Here is a 26,266-nt window from a genome sequence, read left to right on the forward strand (position 1 = left end):
ATGCTCAGGCAGATTAAGTGGGTATCTGCTGGCCTTGTTAAGATCTCGGCTGAGGTAGACGCCACATCCAAGCATGCCATTTGCAGATGGCCGAAAGCCACAGGCCATGATCTGCTGTGCAGCATATTGAGAGGTCCCATGATACATTAGGTATATTTGACCATTTACAGGCTCCGTGTAGCTTTGGAGACACGGCACACCTGGATACAAATCATCCTCTGCCCACATGTTTAAATCTAGATAAAACAAACAAAACTGTCCATCTGCTGTTGTATAAAGAGGTGCTGTGAGGTTTTTCGATATAGTGTAAAAGAAATATGATGCTTACCTCTTGGATGACAAATTCATACCGTGCAAACAGCTGCTTAAGAGGCGGGGAATGTCTTGTAGCCACACCTCAACAAGATGGAAATCCCCCCAAACTTTAAGTTTCGTTTCTTTTGAAAAAAGCAGTCCAGAAACAGCTTTTACACAGTTGACAGAGAGCAGCAGAATGTGTTCATTTCAAATTGAAAATCTTGATGAAGATTTTACAGTTTAGAGTTTCTTTGTACCCCTCACTGTCATCGTCTTATTGACATCTTTAAAATCACTTTGGCATTATTTCAATTGGTACAGTTAACTATAATAGCTTCACAGTTGTAACGTTGTAACTCTTTTTTCCCTTTTTTAACAGAGCATTAGCACAAGTTTGTGTTGTGTAAGTATTAAAACACAGAAATAATCAGAGGTCAATGATCAAATAATCACCAGCTGAGTAGAAAATGTAATTTTTATTTGAATTTAAACGTATGAAAATATGAAACAGAAACTACAAAGATAGCCTATAAAAAGAAATGAGGGTAAGATTGTTTGTCTTTTCAATGAGATGCCGTGCGGCTGCAGATCAGAGGAAGTGATTCAGTCCAAAAGACATTTCCTGGAAAATATCCTCTGCATGTGATCATAGAGGCATATGCATCTGTGAAAAAGCTGTGACCTTGGAGTTAAACAACTACTGGAAAGTTTCAACAGAGGTTATTTCTTAGAGGAAACAGATATTCTTCTTCACAACACACTTTAAACATGAATCATGTGCTGAATCTATTCAGAGATGAACGTACTGATGTTTGGAACTAAAGCATCTCATTTTAACAACAAATACTAATGGTATCTAATTCAGATCAACTTGATGGAAAAGGTATTCATTTGTATTGGAAATGTTATTTACCATGTGTGTAACATTTAAACGCTAAACAATTTATAAAGCTCTCTCTCCCCTCTTTTCTGCATCACCAGTTAAAATAAATACATTTAGGCCTATTAATAATTAGACTAAGGCCCGGTTTCACAGACAGGGCTTAGGTTGTGTGTCCCTCTGGTCATTTTGACCCAAAACTGATTTTTAAAGAATTTTTAAAAAACCGTGTGTTGATCATTATGGTTCAAGGCTTCTTTACTTTTGTCACACTTTCCCTGGGAATACACAAAAAAATTAGTGGATTTGAGGAGTTTATGTGGGTGTTATAAAAAAAAAGCAACAAAAGTGTCCCTCATGCGTCATTTTGACCCCCATAGGAATGAATGGAATGTATGAGGCTGAGACTACAGAATTACCCCAGTGCAGAAAACACTGACATACGCACACAAACACACGCATAGTACACACACTCACATAGAAACACATTTTAACATGTTTGTTGTTTCTGCTGGGAAATGACTGTCATTTTGCAATATTTTTTCACTTAGAACAGTTACATTTGAGTGATGAGGTGGAGACCAATGAGTTTATATCATATTTAGATTTTTAAATATCAATTATATATTTATTACATATTTATGAAATTGTATGAATATTCATATGTTTAGGTTATAATTCAGTTTAAATGTAATTTTTTTCCACAAAATATGGATTTTTTTTAAATGTCTCAATATATATTTGAATGTTATCAACCAATTTGAAGCCTCAATATGCCCATATTTTAAATGTTTAACTTGTTTGGCTCAGTTAAGAATCTCCATAGGATCCCATACGCCCCTCTAGTGGCAGTAACCATAAAATGCAATGTTATGACTTTTTCTTCCACCAGATGGCGTCAGAAGGACTCAGTGACCCCATTCCAAGTTCATCAGTAGGTTTTTGATGAAAATGGACTGGAATTGTGTCTTTTTTTTTTGCTGAAATACTGTGACAAATTTGCTTATTTGCTCCTAAATCCTCCTAAATCACCAAAAAAAACTACATAAATAATTAGAAAATAAATTATAAAAATTAATCAAAATTAGCTTTCTGGACTAAAATAAAAATTAGTGTAATTTTAAGCCATCGGGTCCGTGAGGGACACTTTTGTTACAGGTATGGGAGGGACGCACAAAGGTTAAGCCTGGCCACTGTTCAATTAGGACATTTAAGTAGCTTTGATAAATATGCCATAGATAAAAACATTACTAGTGTGCATCCTGAGGCAAAACAATGAATCTGACATATTTTAAGATCACTCAGTGCAAGTTTCTTTCAGTTGAAATAGCCCAGACATGCATTAGTTTGGGACTCGGCTTAAGTCTTGTCTATGAAACCGGGGGTAAATGTATTACATTTATCATTAACCTATAATTGTCCTCTGATTCGTATAAAGTAAAAAGTGGCCACAATAAATGCAGAGAGCTGAGAATGTCACTTGGCAAACAACAAAACAAAACATATTTTTGCAATAGGGCCTAAAGAGTACAAGAATAACAAGCGAAAAAGACAATCAACAAAATATTGTAAGAGGGTTACATTAGACGAAATTCTGAAATGGCTAATAAAATCATTAAATGTATAAATAGGATCAGTTCTCAAAGCGTCACGAAAATGGCTTATTCAAAAGTATGGGAATCTTTTACAACATTAGAAAAGTCAACCCAACACACTTTTCCAAAACGCAATTCCAATAAGCGAGTCATTTCTTTAAAATGACAAAAGCAGCATTAGGGTGAAATACTTTAAATAAACTTTGGAAGCTTAACGGTTATGAATAATCTTTAACAACTTTCTTTCCAAAACTTTTTCCTATTGTATTCACTGAATTTATTATTCCTAAAACGTAAAGAATTTCGAGTTCTATTTTGCGTTGTGCTTTTTGTCCCTTAGCAGCGTCCGTTCTTCTTCTTCTTCTTCTGGTTTTATGGCGGGTTGCGAACCAACTTCATAGGTGCATACCGCCACCTACTGTGATGGAGTGTGAAGAGAATGTACTCACCTAAATCTTAAATTCTGTTCATTATTCCACAATTCTTAAGAAATCTCATGACTGCACTTATTTGTTTTCCTGCATTTGGACCATCATTCAGAATACTACTTAATGAAAATTCTTTAACTCCTAAGGATTGTAATTCATCTTTAAGTCGATCTCTTTCTCTTTCATATGCTGTACATACCATCATAACGTGTTCCACTGATTCCTCTGTTAAACAAACATTACATAGACCAGTATTATGTTTCCCTATAATGTATAGTGTTTGGTTAAGATTTGAATGTCCTGGATCTTGGGCCTAAAAAGGTTGGTGACCACTGCCTTAACCGGTATTTATCTAGTGATGAAGCGGGCAAGAAGTCTAACGAAAAGAAGCTTAAGAAGAAACGGCCGAAACCCACGGGGAGAGGGTAAATATGATCGGTCACACGTAACAGAAATGCAGATTTTAGCTCGCGTTATCCAGAGCCACAACTGAACATAATGACATTATGGCTGAGCCTCAAATACTTACAGAGGTGACTACGTGCGCAGAGTTTTAGAAAGTAGGAAATGGCAAAAAAGATTGCTTTCAGCAAAGTGTAGAAGGAACGGAATTCCATTCACATTATAAACTACAGGATGAATATTGTGGATGACGACATTGACTGGAAGCAACTGGCAACTCAGAATGAAGAAGAAAAAGAAGAAGATGAGGCGCCTGTGGTGTGTAAAACCATGCGTTTACCTATTTCAGATTTTAGTCTTAACTTACTACAAACAGTAATTGATGTAGTGAACATCCTACATGCATACCAAGTGCTTTTGTAACACTTTCATAGCCAACGTAAATACTGAATTGCAGTCTGGTCTAGCTATAGTAATCACTATTTAAAAAGTACTTTGGCGCTACTTTGGTTATGGAAAATGGATTTTATGCATGACTATGTATGCATGCAGCAGTGTTAAATGTGTACTCCTTTCGGAAATCCTCCTTTTTTAGATTGTAGAAGTGATAGATGAACGCCCAGATGAGACCAAGCAGCTCGAGGCATTCGGGACTGGCAAGTGGAAAGTGATCGGCGGTAAGACTGTCTGTATACTTTCTGAGTTCTTATACTTGCATCTGCTTGTTTTTGCTTATTTGTGTACTTATGATATGTTTTTTTTATCTGTGAATAAACAAAGCTCACCATTTGGTTTTAATGGCAAAAAAATGTATTATGAATTATAAAATAATGCAAAATAAGTTTTGTATACACTACTGTTCAAAAGTTTGAGGTTGATAAGATGTTATAATGTCACCCTGTCTGAAATCAGAAATACAATAGAAAAGTAATATTATGATTTGAAAGACGTCTATGTTATGTTATGCTATATTAAAACTGCATTTATTCAATCAAAAAATGTATTAAAGTCAGTAATATTGTGAAATATTATTGCAATTTAAAATAATGTATTTTTTTTTATTATTATTATTTTAATATATTTTAAAATGTAATTTATTCCTGTGATGGCAAAGCTGAATTTTCAGCAGTCATTATCCCCAAGAAACCCAGGAGTCTGCATTAGATAAAAGGTATAAAGAAACTGTCCTTCCTCTTTAGTTCTAATTCTTTTTTAAATTATTACTGCATAAAGAGTGTAAAAAATATTCCTTTTTAACTCTGACCCTGACAGAGGTCATAGAGTGCGGCATGACTCACCAGAGACTTCTCCTGTACGGAGGGCTCGGCACGATTCCCCTGACCTCTCACCCAAGAGGGCTCGGCACAACTCACCGGATCTCTCACCCCAGAGAAGAGGTCGTCATGACTCACCAGATCTCTCACCTCAAAGACACAGAGCCGAGAACAAAAACAGATGGCATGATTCCTTATCACCTTCCCCTCCAAGAAAGAGTCACAAGAGCTCACCCTCCAGAACTCAAAGGCCGCATGATAAAGGTGTGGAAATCTATCCACAAATCAGAAACAACATTTACACTATTGAGTTATGTAGCTCAAAAATGATCTGTTATTTCAGAGTCTCCACACAGAAAAAAGACAAAAGCTGCCTCTTCAGATGACCTTTCGCCGCCCAGAAGACGAGTACGAAAAGGCAAAGGCTCAGACTCCGATCAGTCCCCACCACGCAGACGTCCTCATGGACGACGGGGCTCAGACTCGGTTCTGTCTCCACCCAGAAAGAGAGGCCAGGGTGGAAGAGGTTCAGATTCAGCTCTCTCTCCTCCCAGGAAGAGGCCTCAGAGGGGACGTGGGTCGGACTCAGACCTGTCTCCACCACGGAGGACACGCTCTCCTGACAGACAGGCAGTGAGTTCAGGGTTCATGTTTGAGGATCCTTTATATCAGTGGTTCTCAACCAGGAGGCTGGGGCCCACTAGGGGGCCGTAGCAAACTTAAGAGGGGCTGCAGGATGTTTTAAAATTAATTAAATAAACTATAGAATTTATTTATACTTTTAGGTTTTTTATAAAGTTATGGGCTTTTTGTGCCTTTTATTTTGAGTACAGTGGAGAGATGACAGGAAAGTATTGGGGTGGAGAGAGGGGAGCGGGATCAGCAAAGGACCTCGAGGTGGGATTCAAACTCGGGTTGCTGTGAGCGCAGTTGCGCTATATGTCACACACTAACCACGAGGCTATTGGCGCCGACATCTTTTAGTTTTTTATGTTATAAATTAACTGTATAAAAATGTATACTGTAATCATACTACTTTTTTTGCCACAGCCATATCACCCTGCAGCCCAAGACTGGTCGCCCACTGAAGCTAAGCAGGGTTGAGCCTGGTCAGTTATGAATTATAAAATAATGCAAAATAAGTTTTGTATACACTACTGTTCAAAAGTTTGAGGTTGATAAGATGTTATAATGTCACCCTGTCTGAAATCAGAAATACAATAGAAAAGTAATATTATGAAGTATTATTACAATTTAAAATAACTTCTCCATTTTAATGTTTTAAAAATGTGATTTATTCCTGTGATGACAAAGCTGAAGTTTTAGCATCATTACTCCAGTCATCATGTAATCCTTCAGAAATCATTCTAATATGCTGATTTGATGCTCAATATACATTTATTATTATCGCTGTTGAAAACGGTTGTACTGCTTAATCCTTTTTTTGTAGAAACCATAATACAGGATGTTTTGATGAAAAGAAAGAACAGCATTTATTTGAAATGGAAATGTTTTGTAACATTATAAATGTCTTTACTTTCACTTTGAATGAATTTAATGTATCCTTGCTGAATAAAAGTGTTAATTTCCTTCAAAAACCAAAATGTTCCTCACCCCAACCTTTTGAACAGTAGTGTAGTGTTTAATATTAACACACATAAATATGCTATTGGTTGCTTTCTGAATAAATCTGAAGCAAAAATATGTTATTGGTTACTTTTATGTTTGCCAAGTAAACATAAAATGGATCATACATGTATGCTAAACTAAAAAAAAATATAAAAATGTGGAGAGGAGGCTTTCAGAAGTCCACCACATGCTGCTTGCGTCTGCAGATATGTTCAAGTATGTGTGTCTTTCTATTCCCATAGGGGTGTAGAGCCATACGACAATCCCACCACAGTGTTTGTCCAGCGCCACGAGCCCCATGGAGACTCCAGCATCCTCAGCAGCACGGACTTCTTTCAGGACGAGCAAAACCGCCGAGTTATCCTGGAGAAGGTGGACAGCTTCCAGCTACGGGACAAGTACATGTTTGCCACTACCACCAGGGTAAGGGTGCACTGCGACCAGGCCGAAGCCGCAAACTTTTGAAGGATCATTTGTAGCTTCAGGCTTTTATATAGCAAAAGATGTGAAGAATAAGCAGCACTGAGCTAGAGTTAAAAAATCGTAAAATGTGCAGAGTGCTGAGAGTCAGATTCGTGCCAAACTCCCTGAATGCCTCTCCTGTGAGTGTAAACACTCCTCTGAAGAGCAGGAGGAACGATCCAGCTCAAGATGAACAGGCAGTGATAACAGGCTTATTTAAAGCCTTGGAGTCAAGTGTGGAGGATTGCTGGTGTGTTTATCCAACAGTGAACTTTGTGGCAAGATAATTTAGACAGGTGACCCTCTATAAGGTATAGCACTTAATTATCTTGGCTTGTAACTAAAAGGTTGAAGGTTTGAATCCTGCAAAATCATAATAATTGTCCCATGAGGGACAACCTGTAATAATTGTACTGTAGGTTGCCTTGAATAAAAGCATCTGCTAAATATCAGACTGTGAACAGAGCAGAGGCAGAACACTGTGAAAATACAAGAGCAATGTTCAAAGTTATACAACATGTTGCCGTTACACTCTTGCTCTTTTCCAAAACCTAGCAAGCTGCCTGGAAGGCAATATTTAAGGCTTCCGGCATGAAGACTGTTCCAGAAGGTAGGCGGTTTAGTTATGTTGCCTCCTAAGAGGCCAAATTTTGGCCAGATTCTTAGGCAGCATCGTGTGTATCCTACACAGAGAGCGCAAACCCAGAATGCACTGCCACAAGCTTGATGAAAGACGAAATAAAAGATGGTGACCTGGAGAAATGTTGATTTCTTGTGTAGAATTGTTACAAAGATAGTTAAGGATAATTGAAAATGGATTAATTTGCGTGTGATGTGTATTTTATGCTTATCAGGGCATTAGCTTAGCAACATGTTTAACATCAGTCTACATTCATATTGCTATAAAATTAGTATTTTGCAATTCTGTCTTTAAATGTACAGTATATTTTAGGGGTGTGAATCTTCACATTGTTTCAGAATTCGTTTCGATTACAATTATCATTTCAACAATTCGATTCAATTTGATATCACAATGCGTTGCATTTTCAATATTACTGCACATGGCTAAATTTTCATATAAATTTTAAATCAACTTTATTTTGTGCATTTTTATTAAAGGGGTCATATGATGCTGCTAAAAAGAACATTATTTTGTGTATTTGGTCTAATGAAATGTGTTTATGCGGTGGACCTCGAGGTGGGATTCAAACTCGGGTTGCTGTGAGCGCAGTTGCGCTATATGTCACACACTAACCACGAGGCTATTGGCGCCGACATCTTTTAGTTTTTTATGTTATAAATTAACTGTATAAAAATGTATACTGTAATCATACTACTTTTTTTGCCACAGCCATATCACCCTGCAGCCCAAGACTGGTCGCCCACTGAAGCTAAGCAGGGTTGAGCCTGGTCAGTACCTGGATGGGAGACCTTCTGGGAAAACTGGGTTGCTGTTGGAAGAGGTGTTAGTGAGGCCAGCAGGGGGTGCTCACCCTGTGGTCTGTGTGGGTCTTAACGCCCCAGTATTGTGACGGGGACACTATACTGACAAAAAGCACCACCTTTCAGATGAGATGTTAAACCGAGGTCCTGACTCTCTGTGGTCATTAAAAATCCCATGGCACTTCTCGTAAAGAGTAGGGGTGTAAGCCCGGTGTCCTGGCCAAATTGCCGCCACTGGCCCTTGTCTATCATGGCCTCCTAATAATCCCCATCCACTTGATTGGCTCTATGACTCTCTCTCCTCTCCACCTGTAGCTGGTGAGCGCACTGGCGCTGTTGTCCTGTGGCTGCCGTCGCATCATCCAGGTGGATGCTGCACACTGGTGGTGGTTGAGGAGAGACCCCCCCCACATGATTGTAAAACGCTTTAAGTGTACAGCAATACACAATAAAGCGCTATATAAATGCATCATTCATTCATTCATTCATTCATTCATTTTCCTTCAACAATATTTGTCTTTATTAAGAACATACAGTTTTTGAAACTTCTGGAATCACAAAATTAATTGTGGTTGATTTATATGTTTGTGTTGCTAAAAGAGTTTGAAAACAAGCAGTTTTGTCGCAATTACCAGAGAAAATACCTGAAAAAAGTATATGGGGGGCCTTAAATTATTGTGTTGGACAATGAGTTGGACAAACAGGTTGAGAGCCACTGCTTTAAATAATACTGATTCCACAGCAAGTAATGTAAAATATTACCCATTTCAGAATAAATCTTTGAATTATTTAAATGCTATCCACTTACAAGTATTAATGTTACTTTTTTGACCTTTTCTTTTTTTGTTTGTTTGTTTTTTGGCTTTAAGAAATGCCCCTTTTGTGCATTAAATTATTAACAGCGTTCATAAAATAATCCACTTTTCAATGGATCCCACGTAAAATAACCAACAAATTTAAAATTGTTCTTATTCATTTTTTAAAAAGTTGTAGCATATATATTTATATTAAGACTTAAACAAAAATTATACCATTTTTGTTTTCAGGCCCCTCGAATGCTGTCTGGTGGAGCTGCAGGGCTTGTCTCAGTCGATATTTTGAGGAAAGAACAGGAAGAAATTCGCAAAAGGGAAAAGCGCAACCAGCCTCTCAAGAAAGCAGGAGAAAAAGCAGAGAAGGATGAAAAATATGCACAATGGGGAAAAGGGTGAGGTTCATTTTATGGTGCTCAAGTGCAGATATTATATTGTGATTTGTCGCTAGCTTTGACATCTGTACTGTCCTCATTCAGGCTTGCTCAGGAAGAAATGCAGCAGCAAAACGTGATCGATGCCATGCGGGAGGCTCAGAAGCCGCTAGCAAGACACATTGACGATGAAGACCTCGATCGGATGTTGAGGGAGCAAGAGAGGGAGGGAGACCCAATGGCCGCCATGCTTCGCAAGAAGAAAGACAAAAATGCTCAATTAAAAGGAATCAAAGGTAAATGTGTGGATTAATGCCCAAATTGCCATATGATCCCTGTTGTTTACAATTATTACTTTTTTTTTGTATAATAACTTTTTATTGTTTAAAAAAAAAGAACAACACACACACAACAAAAAAAAAAAAAACAAGAAAAAACTTGAACACCCCCCACAACAACATACGAGAGACATAAGCATTACATACAATGTTAACGAAAATAAACATATACAGAATGTAACTTCCAGTAGCCTATGAAAGCATATTAGTATTTCCAATTGAAACCTACTCAGCCTTTTTTACAAACTTGTGATATATTCTGAGGGAGACTACCAAAGAATGGGGACCATAAGTTTTCAAATTCAGCCTCATTCCCATTGCTAACGGCCCCAAGACATTCTAAAGGAGGAATTCTGAAAATCCCGTTGTACCACTTGTCCACTGTTGGAGGTTTATCTTTAATCCACACAACAAGTATACATTTACGAGCTACGAATAATAATTTGCTTGCCAGCTTGACCTGAAAACGTGTCAGTCCACTGTCCTCTTTACACATTCCCAAAATAAAAAACCAAGGGTCTTTCTCAATAATGCAATTCGATATACAATCAAGCTTTGCTTTAATCTTATCCCAAAAGTGGCTTATCATAGGACAGAATCAAAACATATGGGAGTGTGTACCCAAACCAGATTTACATTTAGACTGGTGGCAGACTGGTGAGTGCTTCATCTTAGAAAGTACATAAGGAGTACAATGTATACGGTGTAGTATTTTAAGCTGTGTTTCTTGTGCCTCCTCGTATTTCACATGACATTTGACCATTTCTCCTCCTCCTGTGCCCTGCCAAAGTCCCTTTCCCACCCTGATAACAATGCTTGCAAAGTTTTTCCTGAATTAGAAACTAACAAGGTGTAAACCTTAGAAATAACAATCATTGTGTTCGAAGAGTGCTTCAAAAATAGATCTAGTTTAGTACACATTTCTTGATCTGTGGGGAAAGTAAGAGTTTTGTCAATGAAATGTCTGATTTGAAGGAAACCAAAACATGAAAAGAAGGTAACCCATACTTTTCTTGTAACTGTTGAAATGATAACAAAGAACATCTCAGGTTACTTATGTAACCATGGTTCCCTGAGTAGGGAACGAGACACTGCGTCCTCTAGGGGTCGCTATGGGGAACGCCTCGTCGTGACCCGTGTCTGAAGCATACATTGAAAAAACACCAACTTGTTGGCCGGCGACAGCCATGACGTCACTACCGGTGCGACTATAGTATAAATAGGCGCCGGGAGCACACATCATTCACTTCTTCGTCTGAAGCTTGCGTCCGCAGCATGGCAAGAAACCTAGAGGACGCAGTGTCTCGTTCCCTACTCAGGGCACCATGGTTACATAAGTAACCTGAGACGTTCCCTTTCATGGGAACTTCGAACTGCGTCCTCTAGGGGTCGCTATGGGGAACGCCTCGTCGTGACCCGTGTCTGAAGCATACATTGAAAAAACACCAACTTGTTGGCCGGCGACAGCCATGACGTCACTACCGGTGCGACTATAGTATAAATAGGCGCCGGGAGCACACATCATTCACTTCTTCGTCTGAAGCTTGCGTCCGCAGCATGGCAAGAAACCTAGAGGACGCAGTGTCTCGTTCCCTACTCAGGGCACCATGGTTACATAAGTAACCTGAGACGTTCCCTTTCATGGGAACTTCGAACTGCGTCCTCTAGGGGTCGCTATGGGGAACGCCTCGTCGTGACCCGTGTCTGAAGCATACATTGAAAAAACACCAACTTGTTGGCCGGCGACAGCCATGACGTCACTACCGGTGCGACTATAGTATAAATAGGCGCCGGGAGCACACATCATTCACTTCTTCGTCTGAAGCTTGCGTCCGCAGCATGGCAAGAAACCTAGAGGACGCAGTGTCTCGTTCCCTACTCAGGGCACCATGGTTACATAAGTAACCTGAGACGTTCCCTTTCATGGGAACTTCGAACTGCGTCCTCTAGGGGTCGCTATGGGGAACGCCTCGTCGTGACCCGTGTCTGAAGCATACATTGAAAAAACACCAACTTGTTGGCCGGCGACAGCCATGACGTCACTACCGGTGCGACTATAGTATAAATAGGCGCCGGGAGCACACATCATTCACTTCTTCGTCTGAAGCTTGCGTCCGCAGCATGGCAAGAAACCTAGAGGACGCAGTGTCTCGTTCCCTACTCAGGGCACCATGGTTACATAAGTAACCTGAGACGTTCCCTTTCATGGGAACTTCGAACTGCGTCCTCTAGGGGTCGCTATGGGGAACGCCTCGTCGTGACCCGTGTCTGAAGCATACATTGAAAAAACACCAACTTGTTGGCCGGCGACAGCCATGACGTCACTACCGGTGCGACTATAGTATAAATAGGCGCCGGGAGCACACATCATTCACTTCTTCGTCTGAAGCTTGCGTCCGCAGCATGGCAAGAAACCTAGAGGACGCAGTGTCTCGTTCCCTACTCAGGGCACCATGGTTACATAAGTAACCTGAGACGTTCCCTTTCATGGGAACTTCGAACTGCGTCCTCTAGGGGTCGCTATGGGGAACGCCTCGTCGTGACCCGTGTCTGAAGCATACATTGAAAAAACACCAACTTGTTGGCCGGCGACAGCCATGACGTCACTACCGGTGCGACTATAGTATAAATAGGCGCCGGGAGCACACATCATTCACTTCTTCGTCTGAAGCTTGCGTCCGCAGCATGGCAAGAAACCTAGAGGACGCAGTGTCTCGTTCCCTACTCAGGGCACCATGGTTACATAAGTAACCTGAGACGTTCCCTTTCATGGGAACTTCGAACTGCGTCCTCTAGGGGTCGCTATGGGGAACGCCTCGTCGTGACCCGTGTCTGAAGCATACATTGAAAAAACACCAACTTGTTGGCCGGCGACAGCCATGACGTCACTACCGGTGCGACTATAGTATAAATAGGCGCCGGGAGCACACATCATTCACTTCTTCGTCTGAAGCTTGCGTCCGCAGCATGGCAAGAAACCTAGAGGACGCAGTGTCTCGTTCCCTACTCAGGGCACCATGGTTACATAAGTAACCTGAGACGTTCCCTTTCATGGGAACTTCGAACTGCGTCCTCTAGGGGTCGCTATGGGGAACGCCTCGTCGTGACCCGTGTCTGAAGCATACATTGAAAAAACACCAACTTGTTGGCCGGCGACAGCCATGACGTCACTACCGGTGCGACTATAGTATAAATAGGCGCCGGGAGCACACATCATTCACTTCTTCGTCTGAAGCTTGCGTCCGCAGCATGGCAAGAAACCTAGAGGACGCAGTGTCTCGTTCCCTACTCAGGGCACCATGGTTACATAAGTAACCTGAGACGTTCCCTTTCATGGGAACTTCGAACTGCGTCCTCTAGGGGTCGCTATGGGGAACGCCTCGTCGTGACCCGTGTCTGAAGCATACATTGAAAAAACACCAACTTGTTGGCCGGCGACAGCCATGACGTCACTACCGGTGCGACTATAGTATAAATAGGCGCCGGGAGCACACATCATTCACTTCTTCGTCTGAAGCTTGCGTCCGCAGCATGGCAAGAAACCTAGAGGACGCAGTGTCTCGTTCCCTACTCAGGGCACCATGGTTACATAAGTAACCTGAGACGTTCCCTTTCATGGGAACTTCGAACTGCGTCCTCTAGGGGTCGCTATGGGGAACGCCTCGTCGTGACCCGTGTCTGAAGCATACATTGAAAAAACACCAACTTGTTGGCCGGCGACAGCCATGACGTCACTACCGGTGCGACTATAGTATAAATAGGCGCCGGGAGCACACATCATTCACTTCTTCGTCTGAAGCTTGCGTCCGCAGCATGGCAAGAAACCTAGAGGACGCAGTGTCTCGTTCCCTACTCAGGGCACCATGGTTACATAAGTAACCTGAGACGTTCCCTTTCATGGGAACTTCGAACTGCGTCCTCTAGGGGTCGCTATGGGGAACGCCTCGTCGTGACCCGTGTCTGAAGCATACATTGAAAAAACACCAACTTGTTGGCCGGCGACAGCCATGACGTCACTACCGGTGCGACTATAGTATAAATAGGCGCCGGGAGCACACATCATTCACTTCTTCGTCTGAAGCTTGCGTCCGCAGCATGGCAAGAAACCTAGAGGACGCAGTGTCTCGTTCCCTACTCAGGGCACCATGGTTACATAAGTAACCTGAGACGTTCCCTTTCATGGGAACTTCGAACTGCGTCCTCTAGGGGTCGCTATGGGGAACGCCTCGTCGTGACCCGTGTCTGAAGCATACATTGAAAAAACACCAACTTGTTGGCCGGCGACAGCCATGACGTCACTACCGGTGCGACTATAGTATAAATAGGCGCCGGGAGCACACATCATTCACTTCTTCGTCTGAAGCTTGCGTCCGCAGCATGGCAAGAAACCTAGAGGACGCAGTGTCTCGTTCCCTACTCAGGGCACCATGGTTACATAAGTAACCTGAGACGTTCCCTTTCATGGGAACTTCGAACTGCGTCCTCTAGGGGTCGCTATGGGGAACGCCTCGTCGTGACCCGTGTCTGAAGCATACATTGAAAAAACACCAACTTGTTGGCCGGCGACAGCCATGACGTCACTACCGGTGCGACTATAGTATAAATAGGCGCCGGGAGCACACATCATTCACTTCTTCGTCTGAAGCTTGCGTCCGCAGCATGGCAAGAAACCTAGAGGACGCAGTGTCTCGTTCCCTACTCAGGGCACCATGGTTACATAAGTAACCTGAGACGTTCCCTTTCATGGGAACTTCGAACTGCGTCCTCTAGGGGTCGCTATGGGGAACGCCTCGTCGTGACCCGTGTCTGAAGCATACATTGAAAAAACACCAACTTGTTGGCCGGCGACAGCCATGACGTCACTACCGGTGCGACTATAGTATAAATAGGCGCCGGGAGCACACATCATTCACTTCTTCGTCTGAAGCTTGCGTCCGCAGCATGGCAAGAAACCTAGAGGACGCAGTGTCTCGTTCCCTACTCAGGGCACCATGGTTACATAAGTAACCTGAGACGTTCCCTTTCATGGGAACTTCGAACTGCGTCCTCTAGGGGTCGCTATGGGGAACGCCTCGTCGTGACCCGTGTCTGAAGCATACATTGAAAAAACACCAACTTGTTGGCCGGCGACAGCCATGACGTCACTACCGGTGCGACTATAGTATAAATAGGCGCCGGGAGCACACATCATTCACTTCTTCGTCTGAAGCTTGCGTCCGCAGCATGGCAAGAAACCTAGAGGACGCAGTGTCTCGTTCCCTACTCAGGGCACCATGGTTACATAAGTAACCTGAGACGTTCCCTTTCATGGGAACTTCGAACTGCGTCCTCTAGGGGTCGCTATGGGGAACGCCTCGTCGTGACCCGTGTCTGAAGCATACATTGAAAAAACACCAACTTGTTGGCCGGCGACAGCCATGACGTCACTACCGGTGCGACTATAGTATAAATAGGCGCCGGGAGCACACATCATTCACTTCTTCGTCTGAAGCTTGCGTCCGCAGCATGGCAAGAAACCTAGAGGACGCAGTTCGAAGTTCCCATGAAAGGGAATTCCTGTTATATAAGTCTGATATCGACCAAATTCCTGCTTTGTCCCATTAATGGAAAACACTATTTTGAAGCCCAGGGAGAAAGGCTTTGTTCATAATAAGAGGAATCAACGGTGATGAAAATTTACTTCTTCCCCAAAACCGCTGGATATCTCGCCAGGTCTTCAGAGCACTTTGTAAGAGGGGGTTGTTGCAAATTTCCGAGCCAGTGGACTTCTGTTTTGCAGTAATCACCTAATGTAAAGAGAAGGGACAAACAAACCATGAATCTATTTCTGTTTCTGGGGACTGTTGTAACCACCTCAAAATAATTCTTATGTGACAGGCCCAATTATAAAAACCTAAATCAGGTAGTGCTAAGCCACCTTTGTCTACAGGTAATTGCAATTTGGATAATTTAATTCTAGGCTTTTTCTGATGCCAAATAGACCTACTGAAATGCTTTTCTAAATCTGCAATGATCTTTTTGGCAATATATAATGGAATCATCTGTACAGGGTACAGTAATCTAGGAAGTACATTCATTTTTATCAAGTTTATTCTGCCTATCCAAGAAATTGGGAGATCCATCCGTCATTCTAGATCATTTATCAGGACTGGGACAAAATTAAGATTGAATAACTTTTTCAGATTGGGAGAAAAATTAACACATAAATAGCCAAATCCATTAAGTGGCCACTTGAAGGGGAACATTAAAGATGGGGCTGAGTCTCCCCACTTGCCCAATGGAGTTACCTCTGATTTATTAAAATGAATCTTGTAGTCCAAAAAATAACTAAAGCTATCTATCAGATCAATCAAGGCTAGCACCGACAGTTCTGGCTCAGAGAGAAATAAGAGCATGTCATCGGCATACAGTGAGATGGTATGAGTAGTGTTACCAATTTGAGTTCCCTTAATTTGTTGACTCTGTCTAATAGATACTGCCAAAGTTTCAAGGGCCAATGCGAATAGCAATGGTGATAAAGGGCAACCCTGTCTGGTGCCTTGCTTCAGATCAAATGGAGGAGAGTGTAAACCATTTGTGAGGACTGCTGCTTGTGGTGCCCTATATATTATTTCTATCCATCTCACAAAGTTATCCTCTAAACCCACACGTTGCAGAACTTCAAACAATTATTTCCACTCCAAGCAGTCGAAAGCTTTTTCAGCATCCATAGAAATGACCATGGCCTTACATTGAGTTGTAAAGCAGTATTGTGCAATGCCCATAAGACGTCTAATATTTTGTGAACGAATAAACCCAGTTCGGTCTGGCACAATAAGTTGTGGCAAATATATCTCTAATCTTTTGGCAATTATTTTGGATAGAATTTTAGCATCAACATTGATTAGAGATACTGGGCGATAAGAGGAACATTCCATATAGGGTCTGTCTTTTTTTAAATTAATGAAATATTTGCTTGGTACAATGAGGATGGGAGACATCCTGATTCAAAGGAATGCATAAACATGTTATGAAGCTGGTCAATTATCATGTCCCTGCATTCCTTATAAAATTCTGGAATGAAGCCATCAGGCCCTGGCGACTTTCCACTTTTAAGTGACATGATGGCATCTATAACCTCCTGCTTAGAAATGTGTTTACACAGTGTGTTCCCATCTTCCTCCGATAAATATGGCAGTGGAATGTTCTCCAGGAAGTTACTAATTTCAATTTTTTCATTTAATTAATTTCAATTAATTAACAATTAATTTCATTTAAAAAATAAAAAGTCCATTGGCTCTTCAAATATTGCAAAAATTCTTGGCTGTATAAAAGAGAAGCATTCAAATGCCAAGATTTAAATATTGGGCATCTATATGGTGGTGCTATACTCAGCGTTACAAGAGCATGGTCAATATTAATTGTCCCTATATGGCATGCATTAATTCTCTCAAGGACCAGTAGAGATGTTAAAAAATAATCAATTCTTGAAAATGACTGATGAAAAATGATAGAAAAAAGTGTAATCTTTCTCAGTTGGCTGTCTTACTCTCCAGGCCTCAAATAAACTAAGATCATTACAAAACCCCTGAAGCACTCGTCCTTTTTTAGAATGAACTTTTTTAGGTGGCTTTTGATCCAATTCAGGATTCGAAACACAATTAAAGTCACCACCCAAGATAAGAAAGGGTTTAGCGTGCTTTGACTCCTCATTGACAATTATTACTTTTAGTGTTTATATTTAGCAAAAGCCTAGACCACAGTACTAATCGCAATATCACAATGTTTGTTTCTCCAGAAAAACCTAGTTACAAAGGTCCACCTCCACCTCCGAATCGTTTTAACATTATGCCAGGGCATCGCTGGGATGGATTTGACAGGTAAGAGGTTTTGATGAGTGACAGCTGGTTTAAAATATCATGAGCAAACTAATGCAAACCTCAGAAAATGGTTTAAATGACTTTTCCTTTGATCCCTTAGGTCCAGTGGTTTTGAGCAGAAGCGGTACAGCAGGATAACCGATAAGAAAGCTGTCCAAGAGATGGCGTACAAGTGGAGTGTGGAAGACATGTAGATCCAGATGTGTGTATAGAGATTCATGATTTAAAAACTGAAATGACACGGTTCTCACTGCACCTGCACACACTGCAAAAGTGGAACTTCTTTGTGTGCCATCCAAAACCAAGATGTTTGTGTGCAGTTATCGGTCCTACTGGGTACAAGAAACATACTTTCCTTATTAAATGCTACTTTTTTAACAAATCTGTTTTGTCTTGATTTTCATCAGCGCCATTTCAAAACAAGCAATTTTAGTTAACAGAACAAATTCTACACCGACTAGATGATGCAGCACACATTATTGTTTTCATTTTTTTTGGAGAAAACGTTTATTTTATAATGTGATTTTTTTTCGCCCCACATCCAATTATTTTACTTGAGTGAAAGTTTAACTTTTATGAATATTTTGAATGATGGATCAGACTTTATTTTCACTTGCTCATATTTACCAAGGAGTCTAATAATTCTGGAGATAGATCTTTTACAATTTCTCAAATTTAATTTATTCCTGTTATGGCAAAACTAATTGTTTGGCAGAAATATTTTTTATTATTGTTACCAATGTCGAAAACAGTTGTGCTGCTTAATATTTATGTAGAAACTGTAAGATGGACAAGAATGCATTTTAGTTTTAGGACAACTTTGATGAAAGGTTTTGATCCACTTCAAATGTTGACTAGTGTACATTAGAATGCATTTATTTCATTTATTTTAGTTGGACTTCAGCACTACTACAAAATTAAAGTGTATTAAGCACAAAATTAGTTCCAATTTAGCAGACTTAAGGTATACTCATTTAGTATACTAAAAGTATTTTTATTAAGCACATAAATGTGTAAATGTATTTGTAGTATACTGTACTTAGCATGAAATAAGCTTATTTCAAATACATTTTAGTATATTTATTTTTCACTAGGGTTGAAGGGATCATGCACCAAAAAAATAAAATGGTGTGAATTTGTTTTGGACCCCATTGACTTTCAGTGTATGGATAAAAAACAGTTTTTAAAAAAAAAAATTTTAAATGTTCTTTCGCGTTACACAGAAGAAAGAAAACCATACCGATGACCTAAGGGTGAGTAAATGTTGACAAAATTTCCATTGAAAGTCTAAGCTAACAGTATTTATTTCAAATAGAATGTTTTGGAAAACATTATAAATGCCTTTACTATCACTTCTGATCAGTGTAATACATTCTTGGAGAATAAAGTTGTAATTAAAATTGATGAGATGTTTTTTCAAATGTAAAATTAAACAAATATATTTTCTTTGAGTTTCTAAATATATTAAATGTCATATTGTACAGGAGAAAGATAACAAGTAAAGCCGAATAACACAAATGCTTGATTTAAAGAAGCTTTTTGTGTTATTTATGCATCCATTGTATAAATGCACTTTGAAGATTTTCTCTGGCCTTCAACTATCAGCTACAGCTGTTCTTTTGAGACGGGCAGGTGGTGGGCGCACATGCACAGACACATCCCAGCCTGGAAAAGCCTCTTTCTGCACTGTTTTGTATTCAGCTCTATAAAACACAGATTTAAGTTCATCACTTTAAACATATTCTGTTAAGATTTTAAGTAAAACTGAATGCCGGTTCAGTGGTAGTACACTTACCTCATTGAAGTGTTGATCGCCAGGTTGTCAGGATGAGGGGCGACCTGATTTCTCCTGACATAGATTCTTTTTGGAGCAGGGAAGTCCTGCTGGTAAAGAGAACATCTCTGTGCTTGGCCAGTCCTGTTTTCTCTTGCGGGGATTCTTCCATGCCACACAATCGGAGCGCCATCTGGTTTGTAATAAGGGTAATCCTCTCTATTTGTTGTGCCGAAACTCCTGACACCTGCAATTACATAGAGATATTTGGCTCAGGTTATGTTTACCATAGATATAAATAACTTTCCGAATCAATACTAATACTAACTACCTATTTTCCAGAATTTCAATAAATTCCCTTCCATATAGAGATAGGCTGCACTGTAATATATTTTTAAATGTAATTTATTCCTGTGACGGCAAAGTTGAGTATTTTTGAGCAGCAATTACTCCAATCTTCTGTGTAGGCCTACTCAAGAAACATTTCGTATCACTTGGTTGTAATTATTAAAGTGAAAATGACAGGGATTTTTCAAATTTTATGTCAACTGTAGTGTCTTACAATGTAATACATTGTAATGTCTCCTTGCTGAATAAACATATTTCTGTTTTCTTTTTGTTGTTGTTGCTGAAAACGTTGACCCCAAACTTTTGAACATTATATACAATATATAATGTAAATATCTCTTTTTTCAGCCTTCTAATCTTGTCTGCTAAGGAAATCAGTTATTTAATAATTAACTTAACTAAACGTTTAGTGTAAAAACAGCAGTTATGTAGTGATAACTAATATTTGACTCATCTGCAAAATAGGTTAGGTAAGTTAACAACAGATGGTTGGTAACTTTTCTAATTGATACTAATTAATTAGTTTCCCAAATTCCAATGAAATGCATACCATCTAGAGTTAAGTTGCACTGTAGGATCTTCTTGGGCTCTACCTTTGGCCAGGTTTTGGGTCCAAATTCAGTTTCTGTTGTGGTTACCATCTTTTCCCGCTTACCAGGGTAGAGCAGTAACCCTGAAGAGGAGATTTGTTAGCATTTGTCATTTTTTGGCACTCATTCAAATATACTTTAGTCTAATTTCTGAATGACATGTGCCATTTCCTGACTGTTACAGACTTAACAATAGTCATATATCTGTGGGAATTCTGAATGAAAGTTAAAGGACAAATCAAAATCTCCTTGTTTCACTGCTTACCTGCCAAAGAAGGAAGTTCTCCCAGCACTGGAAAGGCTCGTGGGTGTTTCGATGCCATTTGACCATTTTTGAGGAGCAATATATCTGTTCTACATGGATGACCAAATGGGATTCTTAGAGATGGTCTCTGTTGCTTGCTGATTGTCTTCTCATGAGTGGCCATCTTTGAGTTACTGTTGAGACTGAATATTTAAACGTGTAAAAAAATTAAATAAAATAAATGAATGAAGGTGATTTCAAGGTTATGCTGGTTTCATGTTTTTAATCAGTCATTTTAATCACACTTAAATATTTTCGGTTATATTAAGTGGCCTTAAAGCTGCAGTCCTTAAGTTTTGCCTCTTTGACGCCATCTCTGTTTGAAAACTTGGAATTGCAGTTACTTGCGGAATTATCTTCCTTGCATGGGTTGTACTCTGGCACGGCTCCAGTGCAGATGAGTCTAATGTTTTGAGGAGTATGTGTGGCAGTCAGTCACCGCACCGGTGTGAATCCTATACTTAGTAATCACAGATTCTAGCCTACGTCTTGGATTGTGAGAAAAGGCTAACGATCTGCCACCTGCAGGATCCCCACATGCGATAGCCTAGTAGCTGGGACAACTTCTTTATGTTTACAGACGTGACGTAATGACGCAGCAGCATGCTCGATGTTGTTGTACGGTTTGGTTATTTCCATGGGAACATTCTTATGAATGTTTAGGCTGTTCCTTTCAGGTTTTATTTTTAAATAACCATAAACTAACATTTCTTAGAACATTCTGGGAACCTAAATTGCTAACTGGGTAAAAACTAGCTACATTTCTACATGTATAAAAATTGTTATACAGTATACATTCAAAAGTTTTGGTTTTGACCTATCTGTGTTTTTTTTTTTTTTTGGAAAGAAAATACTATCAAATGCTCACCAAGGCCGCATTTAGTTGATCAAAATAGTCCAAATGTAATATTGTGAAATATGATTACAATTTAAATGAAATGTTTTCTATTGTAATACATTTTAAAATGTAATTTATTCCTGATGGCAAAGCTAAAATTTTCAGCATTCATTACTTCAGCATTTATTTGAAATAGAAATCTTTTGTAACATTAAAAATAACTTCATTGTCTGTTTTGATCAAATGTAATGCCTCCTTGCTGAATTATAAAATTCTAAGAAGGAAACAAATAATTTAACAATGCACTTTATTATACTTGTGGTGAAATAAGTCAAGAAACAACAATATATGATTCCATATATTTTTAATCAACAATAACTTTGGATACATTTGTTACAAATTACAATCTAAGGAAGAGTAAGAGTGTGGCTGATCAACATCATCTTATCCATTCATTGGGAAGAGCAACAAGCCTGTAAAGGTGCAGTCAGTGTCTCTACTGAAGATAGAGTGTATTGCAGTTGCCTGTACAGACACTTTATCCCCAGTTTTCAATGGCAGTACCACAGATCCTGCAGTTACCATTATCATCCCAGGTGAATCGCAGAACCTGACCTTCTCTTCCTCCCCTACCTGAATCTTTAGGCAGGCAGACTGACTGGATGAAATGTGGTAGCTTATGTAATACATGCCAGCTTTTTCCACCTTAAAGTAACCGTCCGTCACTATCAAAGACATCACCTGCCCCGGAGATCAGTGGGATTTCAAAGCTGATTAATTTGTCTGGAAGAACTCTCTGTGACCTAGGACTTTTTTTGTAAGAGAAAACAAAATACTGATTTGGAGTATCTACCCCCGTAAAATCTCCCCACTCTCCAGTAGCCCCTCACTGCTGAACAAAGATCCAGGGGGCGGGGTTGGATCCACATCTAGGGGGTGGAGATGGTAGGTTTAGGGGTGGAGATGGGTAGGTTTAGGGGTGGAGATAGGTGGGTTTAGGGATCAGGGGGTGGAGACGGGTAGGTTTAGGTATATGTAAGGTGGGAGGAGTTGGATCCAACCTCACCCCCTGAATCTTGTGTTCTGCAGTGAGGACCATCTCCCTCTTTCCGTTTGGTCCTATTGGCCCTGGTGGACCTTGTAGTCCGTTGTCCCCCTTCTCACCAGGCCTGCCTGGGAGTCCAGCAATTCCAGGATCCCCTTTTGGCCCAGTTATCGGCACTTACTCACCTGCAATCATGCACACAGCTGCGTAAAGTGAGTTTAACCTTTATGTTGCGTTCCGGTCATTTTGACTCAGGGAGGATTTTCTTTTTCTAGAAAATGCTAGTTAATGTTCTCACATTAGACTAAAACTTAAGGGATAATCCACTAAAAAAAGAGAAAAAAAAATCTGTCATAATTTACTCACCCTCAAATTGTTCCAAACCTGCATGAGTATCTCTGTAGTTCCAAAATATGGACAAAAAAAAATCCAACTGAAATCAATGGGCACTAGAAACGGTTTGGTTATCAACATTCTTCAAAATGTCTTACTCATACAGGTTTGAAACAACTTCGGCGAGTAAATTATGAAAATGAAAATAATTTTAATTTAAAAGAAAGAAAGAAATAATTTTTTTTTTTTTTTACTTCTTAAACCTTGTTAAACTTCTGGTGTTCCTAGTCAAATGACTGGCCTACAAAAAATTGCTTATGCATTTCCAAATATTGGATTGAATCTTTTTATCAACTTTTATCAACAAATTTTGTATTTCTTTTTAGAACTAATTGGCCTCATTAATCTAAGCTTAAGAGAACATCAGTTTACATCAGCTTTTGAGTAAATATTGCCAAAATTATCAACAAATAAAGCTTTTTTTCTCTCAATAACTGAGGTGCATAAGCTCAGATCAGTGAGGCCTATGACTAATCAGTTCCAAAAAGAAATCTAAAACCTGTGCTAATTGAAAAAAAAAATCAAGTTGACAAAAAAGAGTGAATCCTTGATTTAATAAAAATAATATAGCATAATTTTTAAAAGGCTGGTCATTTTTGGCCATGAACACTAAATAAGGTAAAGGGTTTTCAGCACAGAGTTTTTAAATGCACAATTTTTAAATGCAGACCTTTAATTGAAATTTTATTTATCAGATTCTTTGCCTTTATTTAGGACAGTCAGGAGAAACAGAAGGTACATTTTTGACTTTCAATTTGCAGATTTTCACATAGAAAAGTAGTGTAATCACTATACCTGGATCTCCCTTTTCTCCTTTTGCACCATCCTTCCCATCGGTACCAGGAACTCCTGGAATACCTGTTATTCCAGAGAAACCCCTGTTGCCATCACATGTATCTGACTCAGAGGAGGCCACCAGCAAGAATATAATAGTAAACTGCAGCACTGTATGTGCAGGCATGAAGATAAATGCCTGTTTATCTGCCTATATTAAAAAAATAAACATATTTAAAAAGAAGTGCCATGTCAAGGAAAATCATTGTACAATTCAGTTCTGCTACAGCAACAGATATAAGCAAGCATGTAAATTTTCCTTTAATCAAATGATGTATTAATTTTTGAAAACAGAAGCCATGTACAGATTTATATCAATAAGATTCATAATTTATCTTACCATTTTATCTTCCAAGAAAGCTGTTGGAAATACAGATGGATAGCTTTGAAGATAAGTGTTACATTAAAATGTTTTCTCCCGCCTGCATGAAGAGCTCTGATTTGATTTCCCAGTTTCACAGGAGAAGTGCAGTGTTGCACAATAAAGGGAAGTAACGAAACACATACTCATCATTCACATATTCATTTAGATAAACCTTGAATTACCTTTTTCATTAGTGTTATTGACATTTTATTTTGCTAATGTTTGCAAGTTCCATATCCCTTTTCTGAGAAATTGAAGAAGGAAGCGAAGTTATCCATATTGGACAGTGCATTGACAAAACATAAAAACTGTAATTTGTCAAGACAATTTACTGAAGCATTATTTTATTTGATAAGTAGCTTTTCAAAACTCGATTGTGTGCATTTTCCATGAGTAAAACATACAGTGTGTTTAACAAGCATGTCTTATTGCTCAACTTCATAGTTCTGAACAGTGCATCAATCAGTCAGTGTGCATGAATCAAGAAACCTGAGAAAACACTGTCTGCTTTCTCCCCTTCTGCAAACAGGCCATTATAGGTGCCTGTCGTCAGCCAGACTTTCTCATTTTCTTTCAGATAAACTGCTAGCCCACCAGAGCTCACCTGCTGGTTACCCTTTTGCATGTGGTCACAGAAAACAGCTAGCTTCTTTTCATCATGAATTAGGTTTACACACAGATGTTTTTCATTGGACGATGCATGAAACATACTGAAATCCTTATTGATATCGGTGATAACATCTCTTAAGCGTATCAGAGAGTTTGGCTCGGGATGGGCTCTTGTGAAACGGACAACACTGAATGCAGACTGCAGATGAGATCTGGAAGTGTCCAAATTGCCTGGTTCCCCTGGCTGTCCCGGGTGGCCGGGTGGTCCCATTATGCCGAAATCCCCTTGGAGACCTCTCTTTCCAGGAATTCCTCTGATTCAAGGTTCTCCTTCCCCCCCCTTTTTCCTGGTTTCATCAGGTTTAAGAGGAATCCCTGTTGAGACAGACCAATTGTTTTTATATCATGTTAGAAGTACAGTATACAGCACTACTACAACCTAACCCTGTCTCAACGTCTGTTGGCATTTTTAACTTTTAATTAGTAGGTTAGCCTATATTATTTAGTATTTTTGTTTTCATCATTGGGTTCACCCAATTCATTCCCACAATGTTGGTCATTGTTTTAATGTTAATATGGAAATTGTTGCTCTCTACTCAGGCCTATGAAACTTACAGACAAACACATACAACACACTTCTCTTAAATTTCATTTGTTGTTTTATTATTTGATCTGAGCTTTGGTAAGAAGCTATAGTTCACTAAATTGCTGTATACAGATAGTCTTATTTTGCAGGTGGCAAAAATGCAATTCAGTTCTTAATTATATTCTTAATTATAGGCCATATTAAACAATATTAAATATATAAAAGTGGTAGCACCTTTCATACATTATATAATACTGCGTGTATCTTTGTATCGAATGCTTCAGCGTTAACGGAACCGAACGTCATTCGGTTTTAGTATATTTAAAATATAAAACAGGTTCTGAATAAGACCTGGTAGGTTCCCACAAACTAAAACACTCCGAATTATTTATTTTAAATTAAATTAATAATAATAATAATAATAATAAAAACCATCAAGAGTCAATCTTACCAGGATCTCCTTTCTCTCCCTTCATCCCTTCCCTTCCATCACGTCCAGGAAATCCAGGGATACCTGGAAAACCCGGCATCCTTCCAGAAGGACAAGTGTCCGTAGAGACCAGAGAGAGGCAGAGAAACCCCACTAAATGGTTCCAAAAATGATGTGACCACCAAATATGTTTGCTGTGGAGCGAGGAGGTAACCGAACCCACATGACTTTAAAGAGTGAGCTCTATAATCGTATAACGTTACACATATACACAAGACCAAGCAAACAAAATGGCAATCACAGTTCCTCTTTTGTGCTGCACGTGTTGCACTTATCCAGGATCTTTCACAAAACTGCA

The 26,266-nt window shown here is 39.6% G+C and overlaps 1 protein-coding gene and 2 pseudogenes across 1 annotated transcript; 1 reads left to right on the plus strand and 2 right to left on the minus strand.

Moving 5' to 3' along the window:
* Window positions 1-2,069: 2,069 nt before the first annotated feature.
* Window positions 2,070-18,150, plus strand: LOC107681074 (BUD13 homolog; annotated as a pseudogene).
* Window positions 18,151-19,387: 1,237 nt separating this feature from the next.
* Window positions 19,388-20,933, minus strand: LOC107681075 (uncharacterized). The gene is made up of 4 exons (XM_016477221.1): window positions 20,771-20,933; window positions 20,466-20,588; window positions 19,589-19,814; window positions 19,388-19,496 (listed from the first exon to the last, which is right to left on the minus strand). The coding sequence occupies exons 1-4, from the start codon at window positions 20,931-20,933 to the stop codon at window positions 19,388-19,390; spliced, it is 621 nt and encodes a 206-aa protein (XP_016332707.1).
* Window positions 20,934-22,091: 1,158 nt separating this feature from the next.
* LOC107681076 (complement C1q subcomponent subunit B-like) lies at window positions 22,092-26,133 on the minus strand (annotated as a pseudogene).
* Between the last annotated feature and the right edge of the window lie 133 nt (window positions 26,134-26,266).

This window comes from Sinocyclocheilus anshuiensis, unplaced genomic scaffold, assembly GCF_001515605.1.
Source record: "Sinocyclocheilus anshuiensis isolate Anshui unplaced genomic scaffold, SAMN03320099.WGS_v1.1 scaffold412, whole genome shotgun sequence".
NCBI lineage: Eukaryota > Metazoa > Chordata > Actinopteri > Cypriniformes > Cyprinidae > Sinocyclocheilus > Sinocyclocheilus anshuiensis.

Bases quoted from the DNA above. Each gene is read 5' to 3' on its own strand.
- LOC107681075 (XM_016477221.1), bottom strand. From the start codon at position 20,933: ATGGCCACTCATGAGAAGACAATCAGCAAGCAACAGAGACCATCTCTA. The intron at 20,589-20,770 runs GTAAGCAGTGAA...TCTCCTCTTCAG, and splicing joins AGAACTTCCTTCTTTGGCAG to GGTTACTGCTCTACCCTGGT. The intron at 19,815-20,465 runs GTATGCATTTCA...ATGTAATTGCAG, and splicing joins GTGCAACTTAACTCTAGATG to GTGTCAGGAGTTTCGGCACA.